Genomic DNA, 27,247 nt, shown 5'->3' with positions numbered 1-27,247 from the left:
TTTTACTCTTTATCAAGCATTGCTGTTCCATAAATTATGGTTTTAAAATATATGTCATTTAATGTGAGAGGCCTGAACACCGCCCACAAAAGACGCTTACTATTCAAAGAAGCAAAATCCAACAAATCAGATGTCATCTGTGTACAGGAAACGCATTTCAAAAATGATAGAACACATAAGATTATGTCAAAGCTTTTCCCAGTCCAATATCATAGCACTTATAAATCCAAGTCTAGAGGTACATCAATTTTCTTCCACAAGAATGTAGCATGTTCGACGAACAAAGTAATGACGGATGATGAAGGGAGGTATTTAATATGGATAGGTTCACTTAACACTATTGATTACACCATAGTGAACGTGTATTTTCCCAACACCGGTCAGTTGCAGTTCTTTAGGAAATTGATGGACTTAGTGAATGAGAATGTGAGAGGCAGCTTGGTAATGTGTGGCGATACGAATTTTGTTATGGACGGTGAATTGGATAACGCTAGAGAAGACAATGATCAACAACATAGAGGGGACAGCGACAGATTAGCAAACAAATGTTCCAGATACATGATTGAATGTGGTTTATATGATTCCTGGAGACTGATACATGAGAATGAAAGAGATTTTACGTATTATTCTGTTTCTAAAAATATGTATTCCAGGCTAGACAGGTTTATGGTCCAGAACGCTTTAATTCCGCACATCTTGAAATCTGATATCTTAGACATTAACTGGTCTGACCATGCTCCAATCATAATGCATATTGACGAAATTGCTTCTTCAGCCCCGAATAGATCCTGGAAATTAGGCGATTATTTATTAAACGATGTTGTGAATAGATCATTGACGGAGAAAGCTTTGAGCGATTATTTTTTGGAAAATGCCTCACCCGAGGTTCCTGGCGAGGTGTCTTGGAATGCGCATAAGGCTGTGTTAAGAGGTCATTTTATTTCTAGAGCGTCTCACCTGAAGAAACTTAATAGCAATAATTTAAGAACATTGGAAAAAGAACTGTACAATTTGAACCAGGCCAATAAATGTGGTCCCTCGTCTTCCATATCAGCAATGATAGGAGAAATTAAGGCTAAAATTAACAAAATTAATTTAGATCGTACATCTCTTATGGTGAGACGTCTCAGGAAAACGTTTTACTTAAAAGGCAACAGGGCCTCTACTCTTTTGGCATCCAAACTCCGGCATGTGAATGCACAATCAAAAATAGCGTATTTACTTGATGATCAGGGGCGAAAAGTGTTTCATCCTACTAAAATAAGTGACATGTTTGCAGAGTATTATGGTAAACTTTATAATTTAGAACGCGATTCGAACCTTACCCAGCCTTCTGCAACAACCATTGATAAATTCTTAGACAGAGTGACGTTGCCTCGGTTGTCTCCAGAACACTTGGAGAGTTTAGAATGTGAAATATCAGCAAAAGAGATAGCTGAGGCGATTAAACTTATGCCATCCGGAAAAGCCCCTGGTCCCGATGGATTCACTATTTTATATTATAAAACTTTTCAAGAAATTTTGATTCCCCACATGACCAAATTATTCAATTCCTATAAGTCCGGGGGAACGATGCCAGAGGAGTCCTTGAGCGCACGAATAGTCACCTTACCAAAACCAGGTAAAACTCCTGATAGATGCCACAATTTTAGACCCATTTCTCTAATCAATAATGATTCAAAGATTTATTCTAAAGTTCTCGCAAATAGATTAACCAAATTAATCCCATTGCTAATAAATAAGGATCAAGTGGGTTTTGTAAAGGATAGACAGGCGCCCGATGGGACTAGAAGATTCATAAACTTGATTCAGCACATCAATATGACCAAAACGCCTTCATTGCTTCTATCTCTAGATGCAGAGAAGGCGTTTGACAGGATACATTGGGGATATTTATGGAGAACGTTAGAAAGATTCAACATACCACTATCCTTTATCACAGCAGTTAAGGCGCTATATTGTGCACCTTCCGCCCATGTCTCGGCTTCCGGTTTTTCGTCTAAAACGTTTTCTCTAACCAATGGGACGAGACAGGGGTGCCCTTTATCCCCAATTCTATTTGTTTTAGCAATAGAACCCCTGGCTGAACTAATTAGAATAACCCCACAAATTGCAGGAATTGTTGTTAAAGAATCCGCTCACAAAATTGGCCTGTTTGCAGACGATATAATTCTGGCTGTCAAAAACCCAAAAGAATCTTTGAGCCACCTCAAAGACATTTTAACTCAATTTGGCGAAATATCGTACTACAAATTAAACGAGTCTAAGTCTCAGGCCCTTCCATTTCATTTAAAAAATTCGGAAACTATTGCCCTTAAGAAATTATATTTATTTGATTGGAGAGCCGACTACATGGAATATCTTGGCATTAATTTATGTAAAAATTTGGTAAATATGCATAATCACAACTTGAGGAAAGCATGGTCGGACCTACAAAAGGAGATGGAGAGATGGGGCGGAATGGAACTTTCATGGCTGGGGAGGGTCGCATCTGTTAAGATGACGATACTTCCAAAAATTCTATATTTTTTTAGGACCATCCCTTTGTCCATCCCATTATCATTTTTTAATAAAGTTCATTCGACAATTATGAAGTTCATCTGGGGGAATAGGCCTGCTCGAGTGAAGCTCACTTCCCTGCAGCACCACAAATCGAATGGCGGTATCGGTGTTCCCGATTTCCGCAAATATTATTTCGCCACTAACGCTGCAGTGGCTGTGAGCTTTGGCAATCAGGTTGATAAACCCAGATGGATGGAAATAGAAGAATCCAGAATTTTACCGGTTAGACTGTCGGAATTACCCTGGTTAAACTCTAAGAAAAGACCTGGAATTACAAAGTTATTTTTATCTACCAAGACTACACTTAAGGCCTGGGATATTGTTTTTAAAAATGATCATTCTCCCAGCCTATATAGAGCAATGTCTATTGAATTATTGAAAGATTATATTCCATCCTTAAAAATAGAACTGTTGAAGGAATGCTCTATAACTAATCTTGACAATTTTTTCCACGGCAATGCTATTCTTTCTTTGGAAAAATTGAAACTTAAGTATGGATTAACGAATGTATGTGAGTTGGAATGTAAGGTAATCATTGACAAATTGAAAGAACAATATAAGGTACCTGAAACGGATAAAAACTATAAAACGCTTGAGATGTCTCCATTAGAGAAAACTTTTTTATGCAGCCCCACTAGTAAAGGCACGATATCCTTATGCTACTCGTTTTATAACGCCAAGCCCCTAGTTAAATTAAAACACATGTTGTCATGGGAGACGGAGCTGGGTGCCCAGTACGATCTAGAAGAATGGTTCGGTTTTTTTAAAGCTTTAAAAGGTATTTCGTATTGCACCGACCACTTTGAAAATCATTATAAAATTTTATATCGTTGGTACCTAGCCCCGTCTAGATTGCACAACATGAACAATATGTATTCTGACCGGTGTTGGAGGGATTGTGGGGGTGTGGGCAATATGGCCCATATTTGGTGGTTCTGTCCTAAATTAACTAAATATTGGAAATTGATTCACGACCTAATTATTAAAGTGGACAGGACCATTAGCATTTTAACCTCGGAACTAGCCTTATTTAAAAAACTCCCGGAATCCATTAATAGAACAGACAAAATAATCATAGGTCACATTTTGATCGCTGCTACATCCTGTTTACCTAGACATTGGAAGTCCCAAGATGTGCCATCTCTCAGGGAAGTTTTTAATTTGATTCTAGAAAACAAGGCACACGAATTATCACATAGAGCTCATATGCGTGGTTTCCCAATATTAAAATATAATTGGGACAAGTGGGAAGAAAAAATCAAAACAGCATATGGTCTTTGACATATTTGCTATTAAAGTGCATTGATGTAAAAACATATTATTTTTATTTTTGCCATATACACTGTTATGCCTATTGTAATACTGGATGGTTATTCTTTTCCATTTCCAAGTTTCCCTTCCCTTCCTACCCCCAAATACAATGTTTATATTCCTGTTGTTATACAAATATGTAAAACTTTAATAAAAATTATTTGAAAAGAATAGTTTCTCATTATGCTCTTCCACTCGTTTAACTAAATACACACCTTATTGCTCAGGGGCCCGACTATGGGAATTACAGTTCACACCCGATTACCAACTTCTATAGCTCTCACTAAAAAGCACCAAACTACCTTTTATTGGACTCCACAAGATAAAAAAATAAAATCAATTTAAATGCTGGTCTAAATTCTACAAGCATTTGCCAAGCCCTGTGCTAGTCTATCTCCACTCTCATACAATCACTGTGACAGCTGAAATAATCACGGTGAGCTACAGATAACCCAAGGGCACTGGTATTAATGAATTCTGAAAGGGTGCTGAAAAGCCATTTAGCTTTGTTGATGCTGCCATGATTAAAGCTGACCAGTTGGTAACCACATTATATAATAAAAACTAGGGATCCAATGTGTTTATCTTTCAACTAAAGCTCTAAAAGTTCTGCCTGGCATTTGCAGTTTATTACAGAATATCATTAAAATAAGATTGGGCTAAACTGTACCATCTCACACTGCCAACTCCAACAGAACTGCTGGGCATACTCTACCTGACAAGCAATCGAATCTGGCTATTAAAAATGGGCTGAAATGACAGGAATTAGCCAGTATAAGAAAAAAGGTGGTAAGAATTATGTCAGTATTCTATTCACAACTCAAAAGGTACCCTTGATAAAGGCAGCCAGTTGGTGCCGAAACGTTGGGGGGGGGGGGGGGGGGGGGGGATTTGGTGACTCGTGTTTCTGTCTTGTGGCTTGTAAGATTTTTTTGATATTGTACCATTGTAGTATTGTATTGCTTCTACTTCTGTTATTTTGTTTATTTCTGGTCTTGTTTACCACTATAGTACTTTTTGTACATAATAAAGTTGGATTATAATTACTGTTTGAAGTTGTTATAGTGTGCATCCCATATTATTTGATATTTGAGTATTCTATTCACACCCATTGAAGACATGAAATTAAAATCCTTTTAATGGATATCTACGGTCTTCTAGCAAAGTCTTGGAAAAGGACCGAAATATCAACTTTTTCTTGGACTGATTAACACTAACGAGAGCATTTAACTACTGCCGATTTACATGTACCTCTGTGGACGCTCTCATTTATAGTGAGCTGACAGACTCCTGTTTAGGAAATGTCAGCTTTTCTTCACTGGTAGTGGAGAAAGGAAGTGGTGCCCAGGACACCCCAGGCAAAAAGTCAATCCATTCTAAAATGGTCTGAGTACTTACAGTGGGCAAGGGGGTCAAACGCCAGTGCACTTCTGGTACCATAACCACTACAGCAAGCCCGGAGTGTTCTTTTAATGGCATTATATTTCCATAAAACACAGTTTAGTGTTATGCATCCATGAACTACATACAGTGTATAACTAACACAAACAAGCTCAATAGAGTTACAAAGTTCTGTCAGCAAGTTTACCTTACAGTGATAATATCATGCGTTCTTGGGTATAGATCTACCAGTGTGATCATTCATACAGTCAATGGTATGCTTAAATAAGTGACTGAACTGTGTGACTTTTCTCCCTATTGACTTCACACATACCATCTGCTGCAGTGCAGACCTCAACTTATCTCGGCAGGAATAAATCACGGAGGTTTGCTTAAAAAGACCTTTACTAACTTAATGTCGATTATCTGTACTAAATAACGCAATATCACACTTTTAGGACATAAATAAAATGCACCTGGATGGGCGACCTCTACATGAACCTATCACATGTTGCAAACAAAGGGCAGGCTTCATATGTCAATTGGCCCTCACAAACTTTTATTACCAGGAGAATGTTTATAGTATTTAAACTGGGGATGCTGTAGTCAGCCTTATTAGTTGACATAATAGGGCTATGTAGTTTAATCTATTGTATGGCTTTTATGTGAGCAATCCCTGTGTTATGTGAACAGCTTTAAAGCAAACACATTTCAAAGTCTGAGCAATGGCTAGCGCTCCATATAGGGGTGGAAGAAAAATCCTATGTGATTTATTGGAGCATACAGTTAATTATATGCCAGCTGTTTTCACAGAAAGAAAAAAAAAAACCAGCCCTTCAGTTGGTAATACTGATCATTAACCTGTAATTTAGAAAATTCTAAATTGCGAGCAAGATTGGCCAGTTTAATCAAAGGGCACCATCTAGTGGATGTTTTATGTATGTAATAAAAAGGTTTCCAATACACATTCACTCTGCATCATTTCTATCAGATTTACACTTGCTGTGATAATGAATTCTGCATTCTGTGGAGCAAAGATTAAAAATTCTGCCCGGCACTAGGCAAATTCAAATGTTTCTGGAATTAAATAAGTTATTTTGGGTAGCAGACTATGGTTAATTAATTACATATAAATTAGCATATTCTTTATAAAAATCATAGTGTCTGAAAAAAACAACAAAAAAACAAAAACAAAGACCTTACGTACAGTGGTTACACAAAAGTAATCGGGAATGATCCTCTCGATTGTAAGCTCATTGGGCAGGGCCCTCCACCCCTCTGTTCCTGTACGTCCAGTTGTCTGGTTACAATTACATGACTGTTAGCCCACCCACTGTACAGCGCTATGAAATCGGAAGGTGCTATATAAATAATAATTAAAGTATTTCCCATCATACATTTGTAGTATTTGGGAGAGATGGGTGGGATTGCTCTTGGAGGATAAACTACTTATCCCATAAATATCTATTGGGCAGAGGGTTACGGAATAATGAGACGCTCCTGATACCGCCACAGTGTGACTGAACTGAGGCTGGTAGCTAAAGGCGTGTGGATAAATTAAAATAAAGAGAAACTCAATTTGTTCAAAATCTGTCTTGTGATAACTTACAAAAAAACAGCCACACAATATTTCTGGACAGCCACAAAGATGCTTTGTAATACAAACCCTTAGTTAAATGTGTCATCATCAGTTTATGGCGTCCATTAAACAAGGTGCCCTATAAAGTCCTCCTTTCATTATCACTCAAATGACTACGCACATTCTTAACAACCCCCAGGTTACTTGTATTATTCTCAAGTGCACTTCAGCAGTCAGAATTAAACTCTCAGCACAGGCTGTGCCCCAAGCGTTAAAACAATTAGACATGATCCACACAGCCAATGAAGCACCCATTTACATTTTTAGGATTTCTTTTAAAAACAAATATTAATTTCCATCCTCTTTTACATAAATATTATGTTTATGGAAATATTTCCAATAATGTGAAAAACGAGAAAACCAAATATAAATCTTTCTTATGCCATGTGAATTATAAAGAATGCACAGTCTCGTTCCAAATGAAAGTATCATATTTGTGAGTAAAACTGATGCCCCAATTATTTGGCATATATTTGCAGTAGGGGAGAATTGCCACTAGAACTTCCATCATTAACATACATTTCCCCCCTGCAGTGTGGCGGAGGCACAGTACGTAATATACACCTACATGTCTCCATCTTTTGATTTTAGAGACATGTATGTTGCATTTGTTGATTGAGAGCACAATCAAGCCGATGTCTGCATCTCCTGAGGCTGGTGGAGGTGGGGGTTACTGGTCTGTGCAGACCTGCCAAGTATGCGTTGCTAAAACTAGGATTACACATTTAAACGAATGTGTGCCTGTTGCGGAGTTTCTATCTGATAATCAACTACAGCCCAGCAACCCAGGCTCATCTAATCAGTAGCTACACTGCTAATTCCAAATCACATGAAGACTTTAGATTACGTCTCAGATAAGAGAGTGACTGCTGGATTACATTGGTTTGTTGCTTTGCAATGTGGATTGTGTTTTCATTTACAATGAAAAAAAACTAGATTATGCGACCCTACTGAAACTGCATGTTATGTTAAGAGAGAAGTGGAAATCACAACATTTTGCTATATATTTTATCACCTTTCATAATATCTGTAATCAAAAGAAAAAAAAAACCACAAACACACCATGTATAAATTGTGTAGAATTTGACACAACTATCAATTAACTGAGAAAGTCTGTTTAACAGGAATAAAAAATTGGTCTACCTCCAGGATTTCCTTGAAATTCTTTGTTGCATTCTGCAAGGATATAGTCTACAAGACATGATCACACGTTCAACAGGCTCTTATTGTAGAAGGGTAGGAATTAGGAGAGGGATCTAAAAAACTTTCTTTGCGGTCACTTTAAAGGGACACTCCAGGCACCCAGACCATTACTGCCCATTGGAGTGGAGTGGGTGCCAACTCCCACTACTTCTAACCCTGCAAGTGTAATTATTGCAGTTTTTTATAAACTGCAATAATTACCTTGCAGGGTTAACGCCACCTCTAGTGGCTGTCTACCAGACAGCCACTAGAGGTCACTTCCTCCTTCATAGCACAGGAAACCTGTGCTAGAGCGTCGCTGGACGTCCACACGCTGTGTGAGGACCTCCAGCGTCGCTCATTTCCTTATAGGAAAGCATTGAAATAATTTTCAATGCTTTCCTATGGGGAGCGCTAATGCGCATTAGGTCTCCTCGGCCGGTGGGCGGGATCAGTCTCGCCCACCGGCCGACGCAATGCAGAGGAGGAGCGGCGTGGAGGAGGAGACAGCGGCGAGGGACATCGCCGCTGCCTCAGGTAAGTGACTGAAGGGGTTTTCACCCCTTCAGTAACCGGGGATTGGTGGGATAGGAGGGAGAGGGACCCTCCAGTGCCAGGAAAACGGATTGATTTCCTGGCACTGGAGATTCCCTTTAAGTGGTGTAGCTTGATGTGTGACAAGAGGGCACATCTTATTCAAGGGAGTTTTAGGAGGCTTCATGACCCAATGATAACTATTTACGCAACTGAAAAAGTTACTTCTAATAAAAAACAAACTATTTGATTCACACATAATAATGCACATAATTTGGAGGAGGGGCAACATACAAAGTTCCTGGTATACACCATCAACATGGGACTTACATTTTGAAAGAGACTTATTGTGGGATATTTAAAAAGCATGTCTTTAGTGAATGCTATCACTCCGTGTTTAACTGTAGACATGGTTTAAATATCCCGTTTCTAATTTGTTTCCAAGTAATTATTGTGATATTACACCAAGCTGTTCCTTCCCCTTTTGACAGCATTTTTGTCTTTTAAAATCTGCATTTTTTTATAATCTGAAAGTGGAATCAAAACTGATACATTTATAGTTGCTGTAGGTACAGCTAAATAATTATAGCACTGACATAAACCACAGAGGACTAGCCTGCTCAATGTGAAAAAAATAAACAATCCACAGGAAATATTTACATCATTTGTGTAGTGCCTCCAGTATAAGCAACATAATGCACTGTGCACAGAGAATTTTTAGAGTTGATGAGATTGAACAACACGGGATCTAAATCGCTGTTTATCCCAGTCAGGCTTCGCATAAACAGAATAACTAGCGCACTTTTATCTTTTAATTAATCTATGTTTGTGCAATACGACAACAAACCTACACAGTTTATTTGCCAAAGAGAAAGAAAGAAACAATGAACGTATCAGAACAATTACTTTTAATTCTGTTGGTTGGGCAGAACATATTTCATGGTGCAAAAAAACAAAAAACAAAGATAAACATTGCAAGCTTTTTATGTGCCATGGGAATTCTTCACACTTGAACTAAACTAAGAGATTAAAAAAAACACATTAAAAAACGCACTCGAGTCAGCAGACATCCGAATAAACAGTCAAGCTGCCGGACTTGAGAAGCAGGAATCGTGTTCCGAGCAACAACAAAGATGCATGAAGAAAGTTCTGTCTGTTGCCAATGAGCGTTTAGAAATACCATTAATAAATAAACAAAGCGCCAACATATTCCGCAGCGCTGTACAATTAGGGGAGAGCGTACAATATACAGACAAATACAAAAGGTAGAGAGGGCCCTGCCTTTAAGCTAAGATGTAGCCATTGAAGCTCTTTTATACAAATTGTTTAGCTAGACAGGCCATGAGTTTACAATCTAAAGGATATATTAATAAAGTATTTAACCAGGAAATGTACATTCAGATTACTCTGGTTTCAAAGTACGTCCTGGGGATGTTACCTTAATGGGGATTTGAGACAAGTGCGTGTGCGGTGTCTAGTCATTCACAACCTACATATACAGGGTATATGTCACTATACCAGTCCTCCAATCAACACCATACGGTAACACCGTTATTTACTGAAGTGACAACTCAAAGGGAGTTTGAAATGTAAGGCTAGAGAAGCTGAACTGGAAGCATAGTTGAAAAGAGAATGTTTCCAGTTTGGTTATAAGGTATTTATCTTGAATTTGAAATTTACTGAATAACTATTAGACACGGAATGCAGAACCGCCGATGATGTCATACAATCTTGCAAGGTACTTGGGGATGAGGGATGGTTCAGGACTGTGTTCCAGGAACACAGCATTTATCAGCTCTGTGCTCTCATAATTATCCAGGGATTTAGTTATCTGTAGTAATTTTATGCTTTTTAAAAATGTGATTTTTATTGGTTTTATTGGCACGACTTGTGAAATAAATAACTTCACATGGGAGGCCGTCCTAGAATTAGGAAAAAACTGAAGACATGTCAATATCGCCTCTCATTTAGGTACTCTTTCTTAAAAGACCATTGAAGTCACCAAGACAACTTCATCTCTGCTCCATTTCCTGTGCCAGAGAAATGTTCCCCAGCATACTCAATGTTCCTCAGTGTTCTTGCGTTTCCTCCATTCGCCATTTCTGAACGTCCTGTCATATAGACATTGACCGAATTTCATCCAAACGCAATGTCAACAGATTGTCCATTCGTGTTTGAATGAAATGTAGTCATATTTTGTTCGGAATGTCATTCATAGAAGACCTCCCCCTCCCAATCAAATAAATGGGAACCAGACACAGGAGACCCCTGTGGTAGGGCAGCAACTATAATTAACGCAAGGGGGGGGGGAGGAGGGGGCGGGGAGAGATAGTAACCCCTCCAGGCCACCCGAGTGCCCAGCCATTAGCATCAGGTGGGGGTCCTAAGCAATAAAGGGGGGAAATCCTCCCTTATCACTTTGGACCCTGAACCATTTGCTGTGGGTGGGGGTCTGGGGTGGACAATAGGTCTCCCCCCTTATCACTTAGGGCCACCAACCGGTGGCAATGGATAGTGGCTGCGGGAGGGGTGGAGGGCAATAGGCCCCCCTCCTTTTATTCCATGGGGCCCACACCCACTACTAATAGTTTGGGGCTGGGGGAGGGGGAACAATAGGTTCCCCCCATTATTATTAGTCCCCCACCTGAAACTAATGGGGACAACAATAGTTAGAGCTAGTGTGGCAGATCCAGACAACAAATAAAGATAAAAAAAAAAAAAAAACATAACAGTGCTGCTTTGAGTACGACTAGTGATTAACTTCCTGACAGCCACTAGAGGCGCTTCCACCTTCATAACCAAGTAAAAAAAAAAAATCTGTTCTGCAAATACTGCTGGTAGCAGCATTTGCTTAGAGAAGTATGGCATTTTGCCCTCTATAAGAAGCATTGAATTGTTCACAAGTAACATCAGCAGGGATTCAGATGTAGGCAGAGCTGGAGGTCCCCCATTTAGTTTAATATGCTTAATAGACATGGCCCTACTCGCAACACAGAGAGTAGGGGCAGAAGGGAGAATTTAATTTCCCTAATGCAAATATAGGGGTCATATTAACCCCCATAGAGTGAGGGTGGTATGGGATGGGGATTTAGAAAATGATAGGGAGACTTATTTTTAGATATTCCTCGAGCCAGTAGTACTCTCCTTGTAATAAGCTAAATTGAAATTCGGTCTTCGTTCGTGTTTTTTCTAATCTCTATTCGCTCATCTTTCCTGTCTGAATTTCAGAAAATAGTAAATGCCCAATTCTGCAACTGGGCATGTGCAAGAATTTTATAGTGCTAGCTAGTGTGGGCAGATTATGTGTCTCGCAGTGTGGGCAGATGATGTGTCCAGCGCCTAGGACCTAGATCCAGACAACAAATAAAGATGAAAAAAGGTGAAATGGTGGACCCTGGAGCAGTTAAAGATGACTAGTGGGACAAATCGAATGTAGTGGAGTCAAAAAGGGGATTATAAATAAAAGATTTAAAAAAAACTAAACAAAAAATAAAAACCTGACATTACAGTGCTGCTTTGAGTACGACTAGTAATTAACTTCCTGACAGCCACTAGAGACGCTTCCACCTTCATAACCAAGTAAAAAAAAAAATCTGTTCTTCAAATAAGTATGGCATTTTGCCCTCTAAGCATTGAATTGTTCACGGGTGACATCAGCAGGGATTCAGACGTAGACAGAGCTGGAGGCTGCAGGAGGGAGCTGAAAATAAGGTCAGTAATCCATCTTAAACTTTAACCCCTTAAGGACACATGACATGTGTGACATGTCATGATTCCCTTTTATTCCAGAAGTTTGGTCCTTAAGGGGTTAAAGAGATTCTTTAGTGCCAGAAATACAAACCCGTTTTCCTGGCACTATAGGCTTCTGTCGTGCCCCCCTCCCTCGTGCCCCCCCCCCCCCCTGCCCATGATGCTGAAGGTGTTAAAACCCCTTCAGTGACTTACCTGTATGCTGTGCTGATGTCCCTCTGTGCTGGGTCAGGCTTTGGCCATGCTCCTTGTCGAACTGGCATTAGGATTTCCCTATAGAAAGCATTATTCAATGATTTCCTATGGAAAGAAAATCTGACGCTGGAGGTCTACATGCAGAGCGTGAGGACGTCCAGCACCTGATAACGGACCAAACGGCCGTTTCGATTTCGGAAGTGCCTCTAGTGGCTATCTGGCTATAGGTTTCCTTTAATCTGTCTACCAGCTGTACCCATCTCCCAGTTTTGCCTTACAGTCTCCAAGTAGTGGTCAACCAGTGGTCCGTGGCATAGTGTAAATCACACTCACTTCAAGGCTGTAATAGGTTGAAAGCTTTTTTTGAAGTGTATTTTTCACAGGGAGTCAGAATGAAAATTGTAATTCACATCTGGCAATTAATTAAAACAATTCTATAAGTTTGGTATGTATGTATACATATATACACACATATATATATATATATATATACACACACACACACACACACCTCTCTCTCGTGGGAATCAATTAATTGATCCATTTATAAGCTGCCTATGATGGTGAAAAGAAACAAAAACTAATCATTTTAAACTAATCACTGGCTTTACAAGTGCCACAACTCTGCAGCCATGCGCTTTGATAACTACACTTTATTAGACTGTGGTGTCTTAACTTAACCCAATTAAATAACTGGCGTTATTGAGACACATTCACAAAATTTAAATTGTAGGGAAATAAAAGTGAATTTCAAATTCAAGGCGAAAATTGCTGAACTGGAAATATTCTCTTTGCTACTTTGGCCTTAAAGGGTTGGTCCAAACACCATGTCCACTTCAGAGATTCGAAGAATCTTGCTTCAGGTCAGACGGCAACACTTAATAATTCAGCATTTTCTTAGAGGCAACGTCTTGCTACTCATCTCTAAACAACTTTTACACGGAGATGGTTATATTAACGTTGTTATTAATTTCTCGCAGCTTAGTAGCATTAGTCAAACTTGTTGCCTGCTGCCTAATGCACCCACAGAGCTCTAGCTACAGTGGGGCCAGTTCCCCTGTTACAAATTCCAGATTTGTGATAGAGCTGTAGTCCTGCTGGGCCAACTCCTCCCTGTCATTATGCCCTGAAGCTCTGTTAGTGGACTGGTTTGGGTACAGCAAAAGTGCTGCCAGTAGGGGGTATAGATTAGGATATGGCACAGAACAGCTGTTTTAATGGAGAAAAACAAACAAACACAAAAAACAAAAGAGTCAAGACAGACACAGAAGGTTTACATTTAATTGTAACATTATAAGGGTAGATATTGAAGAGACAAAGAAGGTTAGAACGAAACTGCACAACCAGGGCAATAATAATCTGAAACAAGCTCTTCTGTAAAACATGAATTCTATAGGTTTTCCCACTAAAACCATGTGTGATCGCATCAAACCAAAGCCTTGAACAATGCATGCTATTTTTATGCACAGGGCACTGTATAGCCTTAAATTCCAGCAAATGTAAACACATTGAAAGCTGCCCATTTTAGGATGTGAATACTGGGTTTGTACAAAGAAGTCTAGTTATCCAGACTCCTGCTAACACATGGAAAATACACCTTGCCAGGCAGTGCAGGATCCGGGGGCGTCCTGGAAAGTTCGATTTAGATTTCTGTGGTAGCTGCATTACAGGAGGTTTAGTCGTCCAAATCTAACAAAAACAATAAATATTTTACATATGTATTCTGAGTAAGAAATGTTTGTATGATCATTGGTATATATTTTCTTTACCAATTACACTTTCCAATATCAATCGCATCTAAAGGCATTTCTAACCTATTTTTGGCAAAGGTATTTTTGCAGAGTAAAGAGATTCTTGTATTGTCCCCGTTAGGAAATGCTGCATGCTTTGGCTGAGCACAGACTGCCTGTGCAGATTGTATGTGTGCCATACGTCTCTCATCCATCCCCCTGCACTTAAAGGAAAACAGTCTAAGCACACAAATCATAAAGGAACACAAGGGGGCACCAGAACAAGTTCATCAGAATGGAGTTGTTATGGTGCCAAGAGGTCCCTGACATAGGTTCATGAATGGTTTAACGCCAAAGACTTAAATCCAGTGCTGTTTAAATCTGATGCTGCCCTTCTGCTACACACGGATTCTTGTAACAGGAAGCCTCGGTCAGGGCATCTCTGATTGGCTGAGAATGTCAGCTGACACCCTAAACCAATAAGTAGCTGTAATCTGTAAAAATCTGTAAAATTAGCAATAAACTTCCCCTCGCTGGTTTCCATGCCCAGTCTTATATCACTCCATTCCATCTCTGTGAACCATTGCTTCAAAATGGAGAAGCATTTTACTGGGCCAGCTCATAGCGAATGCACACACTCTGAGCTGGGAAGGGAGAGAGGGAGTGGACAGAATTTCTAAAAAAAAAAAAAAAAAAGAGACACACCACGGAGGCACATTAAGGATTACAGGGAGGTGGGGAGGGCGGGGAGAGATCCAGGCAAGCTCCCACGGCATATGGCATCAGAAACACTGTCTGCAAGGGTAGGAGCTACTCTGTTCGGAGATGACTAGGTCACATGTGCCGTGAGTATATCTAGCACCCGGCACAAAAGTGCAGATTAAACTGTATGTGAAGATCATGACCACTTCTAAAAGCAGAAGTGATCATGGTGGTTGGAGAAACCCTTTAAGATTTAGAGTTGTTCTACAATGAGAAGTAGGTTTCTTTCTCTGTGTCCCTTTAATTGCTGGCATGATTATGCTAGATCAGTAGCCCTACATGTTTCTAAACTACATTTCCCATGATGCTCAGTCAGCCTCAAAGGAAATGTACTTTAGATATAAGTAGGGTGGTAAAGTTAAAAACACACTGCCAGAAACAATCAAGCAAAACGGTTGGCTAACCGAGTGGTTCCCAACTAGTCAAGGATTCAGGGATTACCCAGATGTTTAAAAAAAACAAAACAAAAACACACTTAGACAACAGGTAATCCCTAAATCCTGCACTGGTAGGGGGTGCCTTGAGGACAGGTTTGGGTACCAGTGAGTTAACCAATTCTGAATAATAGAAAAGAGTCAGCACAGCCTATTGGAGCCCACAATAAAGCCCTTGCAGGACACTTCCAGCCTTCAGTTTCAGAACAATAAATACATCCCATTTCAGAAAATGTGGTCTTTCTCTACACCAAAAACTGCAAGGTTCTTGTAGGTCTCTAAAATCAGGCCTCAATATTTCCATTAGCCACTGGCTAGGGAAAATTTAGCCCTAGAGAGAGTAGAAATTCACCCTGGTGAGTATGGTATGGCAAGTAACTTAAGGCCTGGTTAGCAGTATAGAGCTTCAAATTTACACCATGTTCTAGAATCTCTAGATCATTAATATCACATTATTACACAGTATCAGGAGACAAGAACCAAGAGTCTGCATCATTAGAGCAGTTTACTTCCTAGTGGACTTTAGAACACTCTTGTACAAGGCTTTCTGTTCTGTGAACCCTATACTAAGCAGCAGAAAGTGATATATCTAAATGCGGAGGCCGTTTTACCCCATTTGCATAAATGATTCCATGTGTAGCTGCTTAACGTGCGAGTCCACCCTGCATTTATTTTTATACTGAATAGATTTTCTCCTAGGCTTGTAGTCAGCTTAACACTAAAAGCACTTCGTAACTTTGCACTGATAAATGTTATGTTCCAACTTGCTTGTTTTTCCACCACACAGCATTTGGATATTGATATTTAACAAAACAAAAACAAACATTGCAGATATATAAAAACCTTTATAGTGCCACTAAATATCTTACATCATAGAGAACAGGAAATAATATTATAGAATCTGGTAAATAACATTTCAAGCAAGGCCTTTCTCACCTCCTGACAACCTTATTTCTGCCTGTCAAATAATGCCAATGTATAGCTCTACACTATATAAATTATAATTAGAACCACATGGGCTTAGAGCTTATATTCTTGCACTGTTAGTTTCCCAGTTCACTCCGAGAAACAGTAAACATGAGATACCAGTATGAACACAACTCCAGGTTGCATTTGTCATGTAGAAAAAGCATGCGTGTTTAGTACAGAGTCCTATTGCTCCCTCTACTGGCACACTTTTAAAACTTCATGCCTCCTTATGGCAAGTCATAGACGGCTGCCTTGTGGCACAGTGGCAATTCACACCGTAGCTGCCTTAAAATTCCAAAATGCACAAAGTTCCTCTAGTCCAGTTCGTAATCGTGATATAACAAACTTTCAAAGGAAATATGACATCAATTACATTAACCTTACAGCATTGTATAAGAAAAAGAAAGTCATTTATTTATCTTTACTGGCAACTAGAAACACACTGAAAAGCAAATGTCAGCCTCAAACTTTCACTTCTGATTGCACAAACAGACAAAAATACAGTTCCACACAATAAAAAGAATTTACCATAACTACAACCTACTGGTGGGTACAAATTCACTCTGATGACGTCCAGTTTAAGAAGGGCCAACAATATTTTCAGTAACATTTTTCAATAGCGCGTATCCTGAATCGTTCTGCTCACAACCATTTAAAAATTACAAATATATATATATATATTTTTTAAAACAGTTTTTCTTTTCCCTGTTGCTTTGTAAGATACTCTCTGCTCTGGAATAGTCTTATCTCATAAACTAACCTGAATTAATATATAGAAATAGAGAGTATTACAACCAATATAAAACAGTGAATAGAAAGATAAAATTGAAGGAAGGTGCTCCAATCACATTGTGTGTGTCACTCAAACCCCCCAAAAATACAATCGTTATAGCGAATAAATAATTAACTGGGGGGCGGAGCCTGACTGCCAAGCAGAGCAGTCGCACACTACATGAGCTCCTGCTACAACTCGACGATAAAGCAATAAAAAAGCCTAAATACAGGGCTCAGCTATCAATGTATGGAAGCACTGGCATCCAGGGGACTCCGGGCAAGCAACTTCAAACATCGCTACCGACAATAACCCGAGAGCCCTGCTGCGGCCTACTGGCACCTGGGCGGGGGAGAGGCGGCCTACCTCCCGACGCTCCGGCTCGACCGGCGAACCAGCAGCACTCTGACCCCCCCCAGTACTCACCTATAATCTTATATCTAGAACGCACTTCTAACCGCAACACCGAGCCTTAAACGTAATCCTCATGCATGTCAATCTACAGGTTGTCAGCGCTGTACACAGCCTGCCTGTTCAATCCCTACTGCCTTGCCTTACACAGCTATTCAGATAAAGCAACTTTCTTCAACATACAATAAAGCAGCCCCGCATGGGAGAAAACGTAATATTATTACTGTATTCGCTCTAACTACTCTAGCATGTTATGTACCGTAAGCAATGATTACTAGCATGTTCTTTTCATAATAATGACCTCTCTCTGAATCATATACTAACTAGCTACTACTACTTTGTAAGACATGTTGGTACATTAAGACTACATCGATGTAGCTGATCTAGCACTGTTAAGCAACAATTACTTTTATTTTATTAACCAAGCTTGTATCAATCTGTTTACATGACGTTTTAAAAAACAAAAAATATGGCAGTCTTTCTTAGAGGTGTATTGCTCACCATCTTGTTATCATCAACTCGTGTTACCCCACAATGCCTCCTCTTTCTATTCTGTACCCCATAACGCATATGCCATAATAAAAGAAAGATTTACAAAAAATAATTAACTGAGAGCACACAGAGCGCACAACTGAAACATTAGTTATATGCAAATGCAAGTCTCCTAAAAAAAAAAAAAAAAAAAGTGCTCTTTTGTTTGCTTTGAAGCCCTGCGAGCGTGCAAACGTCCAGTGTGAGGCAACACTTTTTTTTTATATACTGTACTTTTCTAAGGAAACCTACGTTTCTATGAAAACTAAAGTTGTGGTTTTTCTGCGGCCCACATATACTTAAACCTTGTTTATTTGGCCTGTGTTAGGCTTTGAGTTTGACATGCTTGCTGTACTAGATCATGATATTATTCATGTAGCGTTAGAATTTCCACGTTAAGTTGACTTAAACAGGGCCCTCACCAACTTCTGTTCTTATACGTCCAAACCGATTAAGTAAAACGATTTGTTTGCTAATGCACCTATTTGTACAGCACTGTAGAATGTGTTTAAACTTTATAACTAATAGTTAATTATCTGTTACCACCAGGGTAATAATTAATGCATTAGCCATTTCTATAACACTGATCAATATAATTTGCACTCCTGTCAGTGGTGTTTTATCAGATGTAATATTTTGCAAATCTCTCACACAATTATTCATTACTGTTAAGATTACACACAGCCTGAAAAGCTAAGGAAATCCACATTGTAGTGGTTATACCTATGATAGCAACTGCAGTTAGCTTAAATGACCACTAGACGTCACTGGAAGGAAAACAAACGGAGTTTCAAAGAAATTCCTCACGGCTCATATGAAGTAGCACTTTATGAAGTAGCTATTTATTATGAATATTACAGCACCAACACATGGTCAGGATAAAATACTATGCCCAACATGCAGAACTTAAGTAAAAAAAAATTAAAGAAAACCGTAAGACGTATTACCAGGCCTTAGAACTGCCCGATTTAACAAATAAAAAGGAAAAACACAAGACAGGTAAAGAAAGCCAAAGGACAAGGAATTTAGAAGTCAGAATAGTCAGGAGCCAAGCCAAAGGTCAAGGAATATAGAGATCAGAATAGTCAGCAGTAGGAAAGCCAGGGTCAAAATACACAAGAAACAATACCAGAAACACGCTCTCGGATAACCAGAATGGAAACCACGACAGGGCACAGAGAAATTAAGGAAAAAGGTTTAAATAGCCTAAGGTGCTCCTTGATTGGCTACAGGGGAGCATGTGACAGTGAACACACACACACACACACACGTTTCCCAAGTTAGGCACTCAAAGGGTTAAGCCAGAACCTTAAAAGGTTCTTACTTGCAGCGGCCGGCGTCTCTAATGATTACAGACCCGGACGCTCTGTGAGGGGAGAAGTGCCTATCAGAGGACAGCATGTTTCGCAGGAGGAGGTAAGTGATAGGCGGTATTCTCATTCTCTGGGAATGCCGCCACAATGAGATGCGCCTGCCGGGTCCCAGTCCGCTGCCAGGCAGGAGTGGACCCGGCGGGTGCCTGGAGACCGGGTGAGTATTCAGCGGCATTCCCCTTGCGATGTGGGAATGCCGCCGAAACGATGCGCGCCCGCCGGGACCTATACTGCTCTCTGGCAGGAGCGGACCCGGCGGGCTGCTTGACACATTTACTCTTTCCGTTAGTACAGCAACAGACCGCATTAAAGAGGATGTAAATGATATAAAATATTTGATGTAAATAGTGGGCATTGAGTGCAAAACAAATAAAGTAGAATGCAACACTTCCGTACAAGGTGCAAACTACAAGCTCCCTGGGCCGCTAGTATTGCACTGGGCTGGCCTTCCCACCAGCTGCAGAGCCTCCTCTCTGAACTTAAACGGGGGAGCATTGCCCCATAGACACTGCAGCCCGCTGCACAGTCCAGGCCCTATCTGCAATGCTACTGTGGTACTTACGGTACTTCCTTGGTTTGCATGAGAATAGAGAAATATTGAACCAGTGTGACGGATTTCAATTGTCAAAGGACTTGTGTCAAAGCCAGCATGCTAACATAAAGGAGAGGTGCTTATTTGGGGAATTGATCGCAAGCAGGGTCTTATGACAGAAGTAGGATGTATGCAGTTTGGGGATTTTATTCCATCAACCAGGAATTAGGAATATGGTGCAGATGAAGGCAACTAGTGGATTCATAGGAAAATTAGCAACTAAGCATTTAAATTACCAGTATTATAAGTTATATATTCATTGCTTATGGTTTGTGTGGGGAAGGCTTACAAAAAAATAAAAATAAAAAATAAAAAAAAATTATATATAATAAGAAAATATTTTAATTAATGTATTAATAGTTATGTGCATAGGAGTAATAAATAACACTTTAACCCCTTAAGGACACATGACATGTGTGACATGTCATGATTCCCTTTTATTCCAGAAGTTTGGTCCTTAAGGGGTTAATCAAATTTTCCAAATCCAAGAAAACACTGTGTAAGTTATTACTGATAGAAAATTAGAAAGTAATGAAAAGTAAACTACAAGCTTACCTGTATTCAGGCTGTCTGCTCACGTGGGGGTCACCTCTTTGCCATCTGTATCCCGGACTATCCTGAATTAGCAGAACAAAAACTACATGTTTATAACATTTCAACTATGGACAGCTTGATAGTAAAAAGGGGGAATACGCAAGCAGAAAAGAGTTAAACATGTTATAGCGTGTGCGTATATACAGGGAGTGCAGAATTATTAGGCAAGTTGTATTTTTGAGGATTAATTTTATTATTGAACAACAACCATGTTCTCAATGAACCCAAAAAACTCATTAATATCAAAGCTGAATATCTTTGGAAGTAGTTTTTAGTTTGTTTTTAGTTATAGCTATTTTAGGGGGATATCTGTGTGTGCAGGTGACTATTACTGTGCATAATTATTAGGCAACTTAACAAAAAACAAATATATACCCATTTCAATTATTTACTTTTACCAGTGAAACCAATATAACATCTCAACATTCACAAATATAAATTTCTGACATTCAAAAACATAACAAAAACAAATCAGTGACCAATATAGCCACCTTTCTTTGCAAGGACACTCAAAAGCCTGCCATCCATGGATTCTGTCAGTGTTTTGATCTGTTCACCATCAACATTGCGTGCAGCAGCAACCACAGCCTCCCAGACACTGTTCAGAGAGGTGTACTGTTTTCCCTCCTTGTAAATCTCACATTTGATGATGGACCACAGGTTCTCAATGGGGTTCAGATCAGGTGAACAAGGAGGCCATGTCATTAGATTCTTCTTTTATACCCTTTCTTGCCAGCCACGCTGTGGAGTACTTGGATGCGTGTGATGGAGCATTGTCCTGTATGAAAATCATGTTTTTCTTGAAGGATGCAGACTTCTTCCTGTACCACTGCTTGAAGAAGGTGTCTTCCAGAAACTGGGAGTTGAGCTTGACTCCATCCTCAACCCGAAAAGGCCCCACAAGCTCATCTTTGATGATACCAGCCCAAACCAGTACTCCACCTCCACCTTGCTGGCGTCTGAGTCGGACTGGAGCTCTCTGCCCTTTACCAATCCATCCATCTGGCCCATCAAGACTCACTCTCATTTCATCAGTCCATAAAACCTTAGAAAAATCAGTCTTGAGATATTTCTTGGCCCAGTCTTGACGTTTCAGCTTGTGTGTCTTGTTCAGTGGTGGTCGTCTTTCAGCCTTTCTTACCTTGGCCATGTCTCTGAGTATTGCACACCTTGTGCTTTCGGGCACTCCAGTGATGTTGCAGCTCTGAAATATGGCCAAACTGGTGGCAAGTGGCATCTTGGCAGCTGCACGCTTGACTTTTCTCAGTTCATGGGCAGTTATTTTGCGCCTTGGTTTCTCCATACGCTTCTTGCGATCCTGTTGACTATTTTGAATGAAACGCTTGATTGTTTGATGATCACGCTTCAGAAGCTTTGCAATTTTAAGAGTGCTGCATCCCTCTGCAAGATATCTCACTATTTTTAACTTTTCTGAGCCTGTCAAGTCCTTCTTTTGACCCATTTTGCCAAAGGAAAGGAGGTTGCCTAATAATTATGCACACCTGATATAGGGTGTTGATGTCATTAGACCACACCCCTTCTCATTACAGAGATGCACATCACCTAATATGCTTAATTGGTAGTAGGCTTTCGAGCCTATACAGCTTGGAGTAGACAACATGCATAAAGAGGATGATGTGGTCAAAATACTAATTTGCCTAATAATTCTGCACGCAGTGTATATATATATATATATATATATATATATATATATATATATATATATATATATATATAGCAATGTTAAACAAAAATCTGCATACCAGTCAAGCCATAAGACTTGCTTTTCCCACAGAAATCTGCAGTGATGTTACAACCGCAAAGGATTCCGGGTGGGCATATGCAAATTAGTTTAACAAAGAATCACATTTTTGCCTCATTAAAAACACCCCCCTCCTCCCTAGATTTTTAGCTACACTCCAGTTTCCTACGCTGGAGGGTGGATTCTGCTGACTGGGGCAGGTATGAGTTAGCAGCTTGCTTTCCCGGTCTATCTTTAAAGAGACCATCTAACCATCATAACCGCTGAAGTTGCAATGGTGCCAAGCCTGCTGTAGTTATGTTGCCAAGAGCCCCCCTGCTGGACAGTTACCTGGATCCCCCGGGTGCCTCCAGTCCAGCCTCCATTTCTGCTATATCTCCAGCAGAAATTCCATTTCCGCAATAGATATATCAATTTCGTCCCAGTTTAGATGAAATTAATTGGTTGAGAGTGACAGCTGACACTTTCTGCCTATTAAATCCATCCAAACACGGATAGAAGTGGGATCACTAATGCGGGATCACTACTTCTTTAGTGCTACCAGAAAAGCAGACTGCACTAAATGGGTGATTGTCAAGGTGTTGAAAAACGGTTATGACTACTCATCAAGCAATGATACCAGGGGGAACAAAAGCAGAAATGCAGATATGTGAAAGGCTATATTATTACATGTAACAATACAAAAGTACTTTGAAAGTAACAAATAGAATGAAATGCACGATATACAAGTAGTTTTTAGATTTGTTGTTTTTGAAGAATGGCATAGATTTATCTGTAATAAAAGCATATAAAATAAAACTAATATTACAGCAAGTTTGAAGTTGTAAAGCAAACAGGGAGCAGCTTATCCAAGTGTGGGCCTCCTGGGGAACTTGCCATGTTTTATAGTTATGTGACCTAACCTGACTCGCTTTCCATGGGTGTTCTCTGATGTTTAATCAGCCAACATGCCAAGCCTTTATTCTTCAGTTCCTGACCTGACTCACACTTACCCTTTAAAGGGACACTATAATCACCTGAACAACTTTAGCTTAATGAAGCAGTTTTGGTGTATAGAACATGCCCCTGCAGCCTCACTGCTCAATCCTCTGCCATTTAGGAGTTAGGAGTTAAATCCCTTTGTTTATGAACCCTAGTCACACCTCCCTGCATGTGACTTGCACAGCCTCCCATAAACACTTCCTGTAAAGAGAGCCCTATTTAGGTTCTGTTTAATTAAGAGTTTCTTATCCCCTGCTATGTAAATAGATTGCAAAGATTAGATAGGGCAAGAGCCTCCTGTATGTGATTAAAGTTCAATTTAGAGATTGAGATACAATTATTTAAGGTAAATACATCTGTTTGAAAGTGAAACCAGTTATTTTCATGCAGGCTCTGTCAATCATAGCCAGGGGAGGTGTGGCTAGGGCTGCATAAACAGAAACAAAGTGATTTAACTCCTAAATGACAGTGAATTGAGCAGTGAAATTGCAGGGGAATGATCTATACACTAAAACTGCTTTATTTAGCTAAAGTAATTTAGGTGACTATAGTGTTCCTTTAATATAAATCATGCCGTATTATCAAAATTACATCATAACCATATCCTCGTATGATCATAAATACTCAATTGTATGTTTTACTCTGCACATCAAAATAAAAACGTAGAGAGTTTTTCTAAGCCACTTGCGCTCATGGTGGTTATGTACAATGGAGCTAAATTAGGGAATCATAGTTGCAGACGGCTGTGGGGGTTGTGTGCCGAAAAAAGGTGGAAGAGAAGAGCTGCAAAGTTGGTGCGCATCTCAGCAGCAAAAGGAACTCGGATATTCATATATTAATAGCAACTTCCCAAAAGGGTCTGTTTCAGATGGTTAAAAATAAATACATTTTAAGCACATCTTTTTAGACACCAAATAAAAAAAAACATTTTTAAACACACAGATGAAGAATTTATTTTGCTTGCTTTATGTGCAAATTTTCCTAAAAATACCAGATGTACATACCCCTCTGTAAAGCCCGCCGCGTCTTTCAGCAGTGTAGCCATGTCCCTCTTCATAATCTCTGTATTCTGGTTCACCATATTCTTCGTAGCGAGGATACGTTTCATCTTCTGCCCTTCTGTGATTAACCACATTTACCACCCTATGATATTCTCCCTGCAGAAACAAAATCAAACACTTAAAAAAAAAATGTACAGAATACAGCTGAATGTATTCATGTAAAAAATAAAATAAAAAAATATATATATATATATTTTTAAAAATTAAAAAAAAAAAACCCAGGCAAGACACAATACAACGAGGATACATTTTGGAAAAAGCTTTACCTGCTTACTGTTTAAGTAGACTTTGTCGTATTCAGGTTAAAACAACAACAAATACGGTTTATTTACCAAAGTGACACTTCGCCGTGATTTCAAATTTAAGGCCAGAGTAGCTAAACTAAAAGTACCTATACACAAGTTATTTTCAGTACTGCTTTTTTGACCATAAATTTTAATTTCGCTTTGGTCAAATCTCACTTTAGTGATTAAGCCGTGATGTTTCAGTCAGTGCCTTAACCATATAACATGATTAAGGCACTAGCTGGAATCTTGCCATTTTAACTTTAGTGAAGCAATAAAGTCTATTTTAAAGTCTCTTTCAAATTTTATCTTTGTTGGATTACTTTGGGCCAAGGGTGGGCTCAGGGGTAGCAGGCTCCTACTGAGAAAATGATTAAGAGGATTAAAGAGAGTCTATATATTGGAGACGTGAGAGCAGTGAGCACAGTTTGGGACCGTCTAGTACACAATGCTAATTAGTTTGCATCAACAATTCCCATTTTGCCCCAAAGGCAAACACCCCACATGAACTCCACTCAAAGTTTGTAAATATTTTAAACACAGAATTACACACACGCGCACACACACACAAGGTGTTCCAGGCTGTCTTATAGCAGCACCAATTATTTTTTCTAAATGCCTTTACAAAACACGCTTAGCAAAAAAAGTGGGTACAAGGTGCATGTCCAATACTTTACCATATTACAATTACAAGGAGTAACAAAAGAGAAAAAAAAAAAAAAAAAAAAACCTTTGGAAGGTGGAAAAAATCCTGAAAGACTATAGGCATCAAAACAACTTTCGCGTAATGAAACAATGTTTGGGTATACATCATGCCCTTAAGTCTTACTGCTCAATTCTCTTAAATTAGTTTGTTTCTGTTGCAAACCTAGCCACAACTCCCATGGCTGTGACTCTCACAGCCTACGTGAAAATAAAAACCCTTTCATTTTCAATCAGATGTTAACTTGCTTTAAAGCTTTGAAAATATAACTCTGATCACACACATACACACATACACACACACACACACACACACACACACGATGCTCCTGCAGGGTATAGCAAGCCATTAACAAAGCAGGAGATAAATTCTTAATTAAACAAATTGTGCAATAAAGGAAGTTTAAACATTACCGCCAGGCGGAGAGCTCTCCTCCTCCGATCCTCTGATCCTCCCATTCGGCTGAATGCGCACGCGCGGCCACAGCTGCGCACGCATTCAGCCGGTCTCATAGGAAAGCATTATCAATGCTTTCCTATGGACGCTTGCGTGCTCTCACTGTGATTTTCACAGTGAGAATCACGCAAGCGCCTCTAGCGGCTGTCAGTGAGACATCCACTAGAGGATTTGAGGGCTGGATTAATCCATTTATAAACATAGCAGTTTCTCTGAAACTGCTATGTTTATAAAAAAAAAATGGGTTAATCCTAGCTGGACCTGGAACCCAGACCACTTCATTAAGCTGAAGTGGTCTGGGTGCCTAGAGTGGTCATTTAAGTTACATACAGGGAGATGTTACTATAGCTGTATAAACAAAGTGATTTAAAGGATCACTATAGTGTCAGGAAAACAAACTGTTTTCCTGACACTGTCATCCTTGGGGGACCCTCACCCTCAGGGTCCCCCTCCCGTGGCACTGAAGGGGTTAAAAACCCCTTTAGCCACTAACCTTAATCCAGCGTCGGGCTCCCTCGGCGCTGGTGACCTCTCCTCCCCGACATCAGCTCCCGAGTGGAGCGGAATGCGCATGCGCGGTCAGAGCCGTGAGCTCATTCTAACAGTCCATAGGAAAGCATTTCTCAATGCTTTCCTATGGACGTTCTGCACGCTGGATGCTTATTTCGCATCCAACGTCGCAGAAGCGCCTCTGGTGGCTGTCAGTAAGACAGCCACTAGAGGTTGGATTAACCCTGCTATGTAAACAAAGCAGTTTCTCTGAAACCGCTATGTTTACATGTGAAGAGTTAAAACCTGAGGGACCTGGCTCCCAGACCACTTCATTGAGCTGTAGTGTCCCTTTAACTAGTAGATGGAAGAGAATTTAAAATTACTATATTAAAAAAAACAAAAAACTGTTTATAATGTGTGACTATTTCTAAATGATCGAGTGTGTAAGTATGTATACCCAGTGTTTGTGCCAGTATATGTATTACTGTGTCAGAGTGTGTGTGTAGCATGTAGAAGATTTTTCAAAATGCACACTGCCATGTGATAGACCACTACTGTGCATTGACAAGAAGATATATTTTTTTTTTTATAAAAGGATTCCATGGCATCAAGGGATCTTCCAAAATCACACTTTTGTACTCTTAGAAGGAGTAAGAAAATGATGCAGCTCGCAGAAGTTTTATCTGCCATGAAATGAAGACCAGAAAATATAGGGAACAGGAAAACAGATTTAGTTATCTGTCCCTTCCCTCAGGCGCCAGTATGAAAATGGACAAATCACCTGGGG

The 27,247-nt window shown here is 39.7% G+C and overlaps 1 protein-coding gene across 1 annotated transcript in view; it reads right to left on the bottom strand.

The window, feature by feature from the left end:
• The window catches only part of PPHLN1 (periphilin 1), a 103,523-nt gene that overhangs the window by 67,730 nt on the left and 8,546 nt on the right, over positions 1-27,247 (bottom strand). Inside the window, exons 3-4 of the mRNA XM_063445111.1 lie at positions 24,469-24,621; positions 20,683-20,744 (exon numbers count right to left, since the gene is read on the bottom strand). Of these exons, the coding sequence (XP_063301181.1) occupies positions 20,683-20,744; positions 24,469-24,621 (215 nt within the window). The remainder of the gene's footprint in view (positions 1-20,682; positions 20,745-24,468; positions 24,622-27,247) is intronic.

Source organism: Pelobates fuscus, chromosome 3 (genome assembly GCF_036172605.1).
Source record: "Pelobates fuscus isolate aPelFus1 chromosome 3, aPelFus1.pri, whole genome shotgun sequence".
Lineage (NCBI taxonomy): Eukaryota > Metazoa > Chordata > Amphibia > Anura > Pelobatidae > Pelobates > Pelobates fuscus.
The sequence above is the reverse complement of the archived record's forward strand: the minus strand, read 5'-3'. Positions and strand labels throughout refer to the sequence as shown.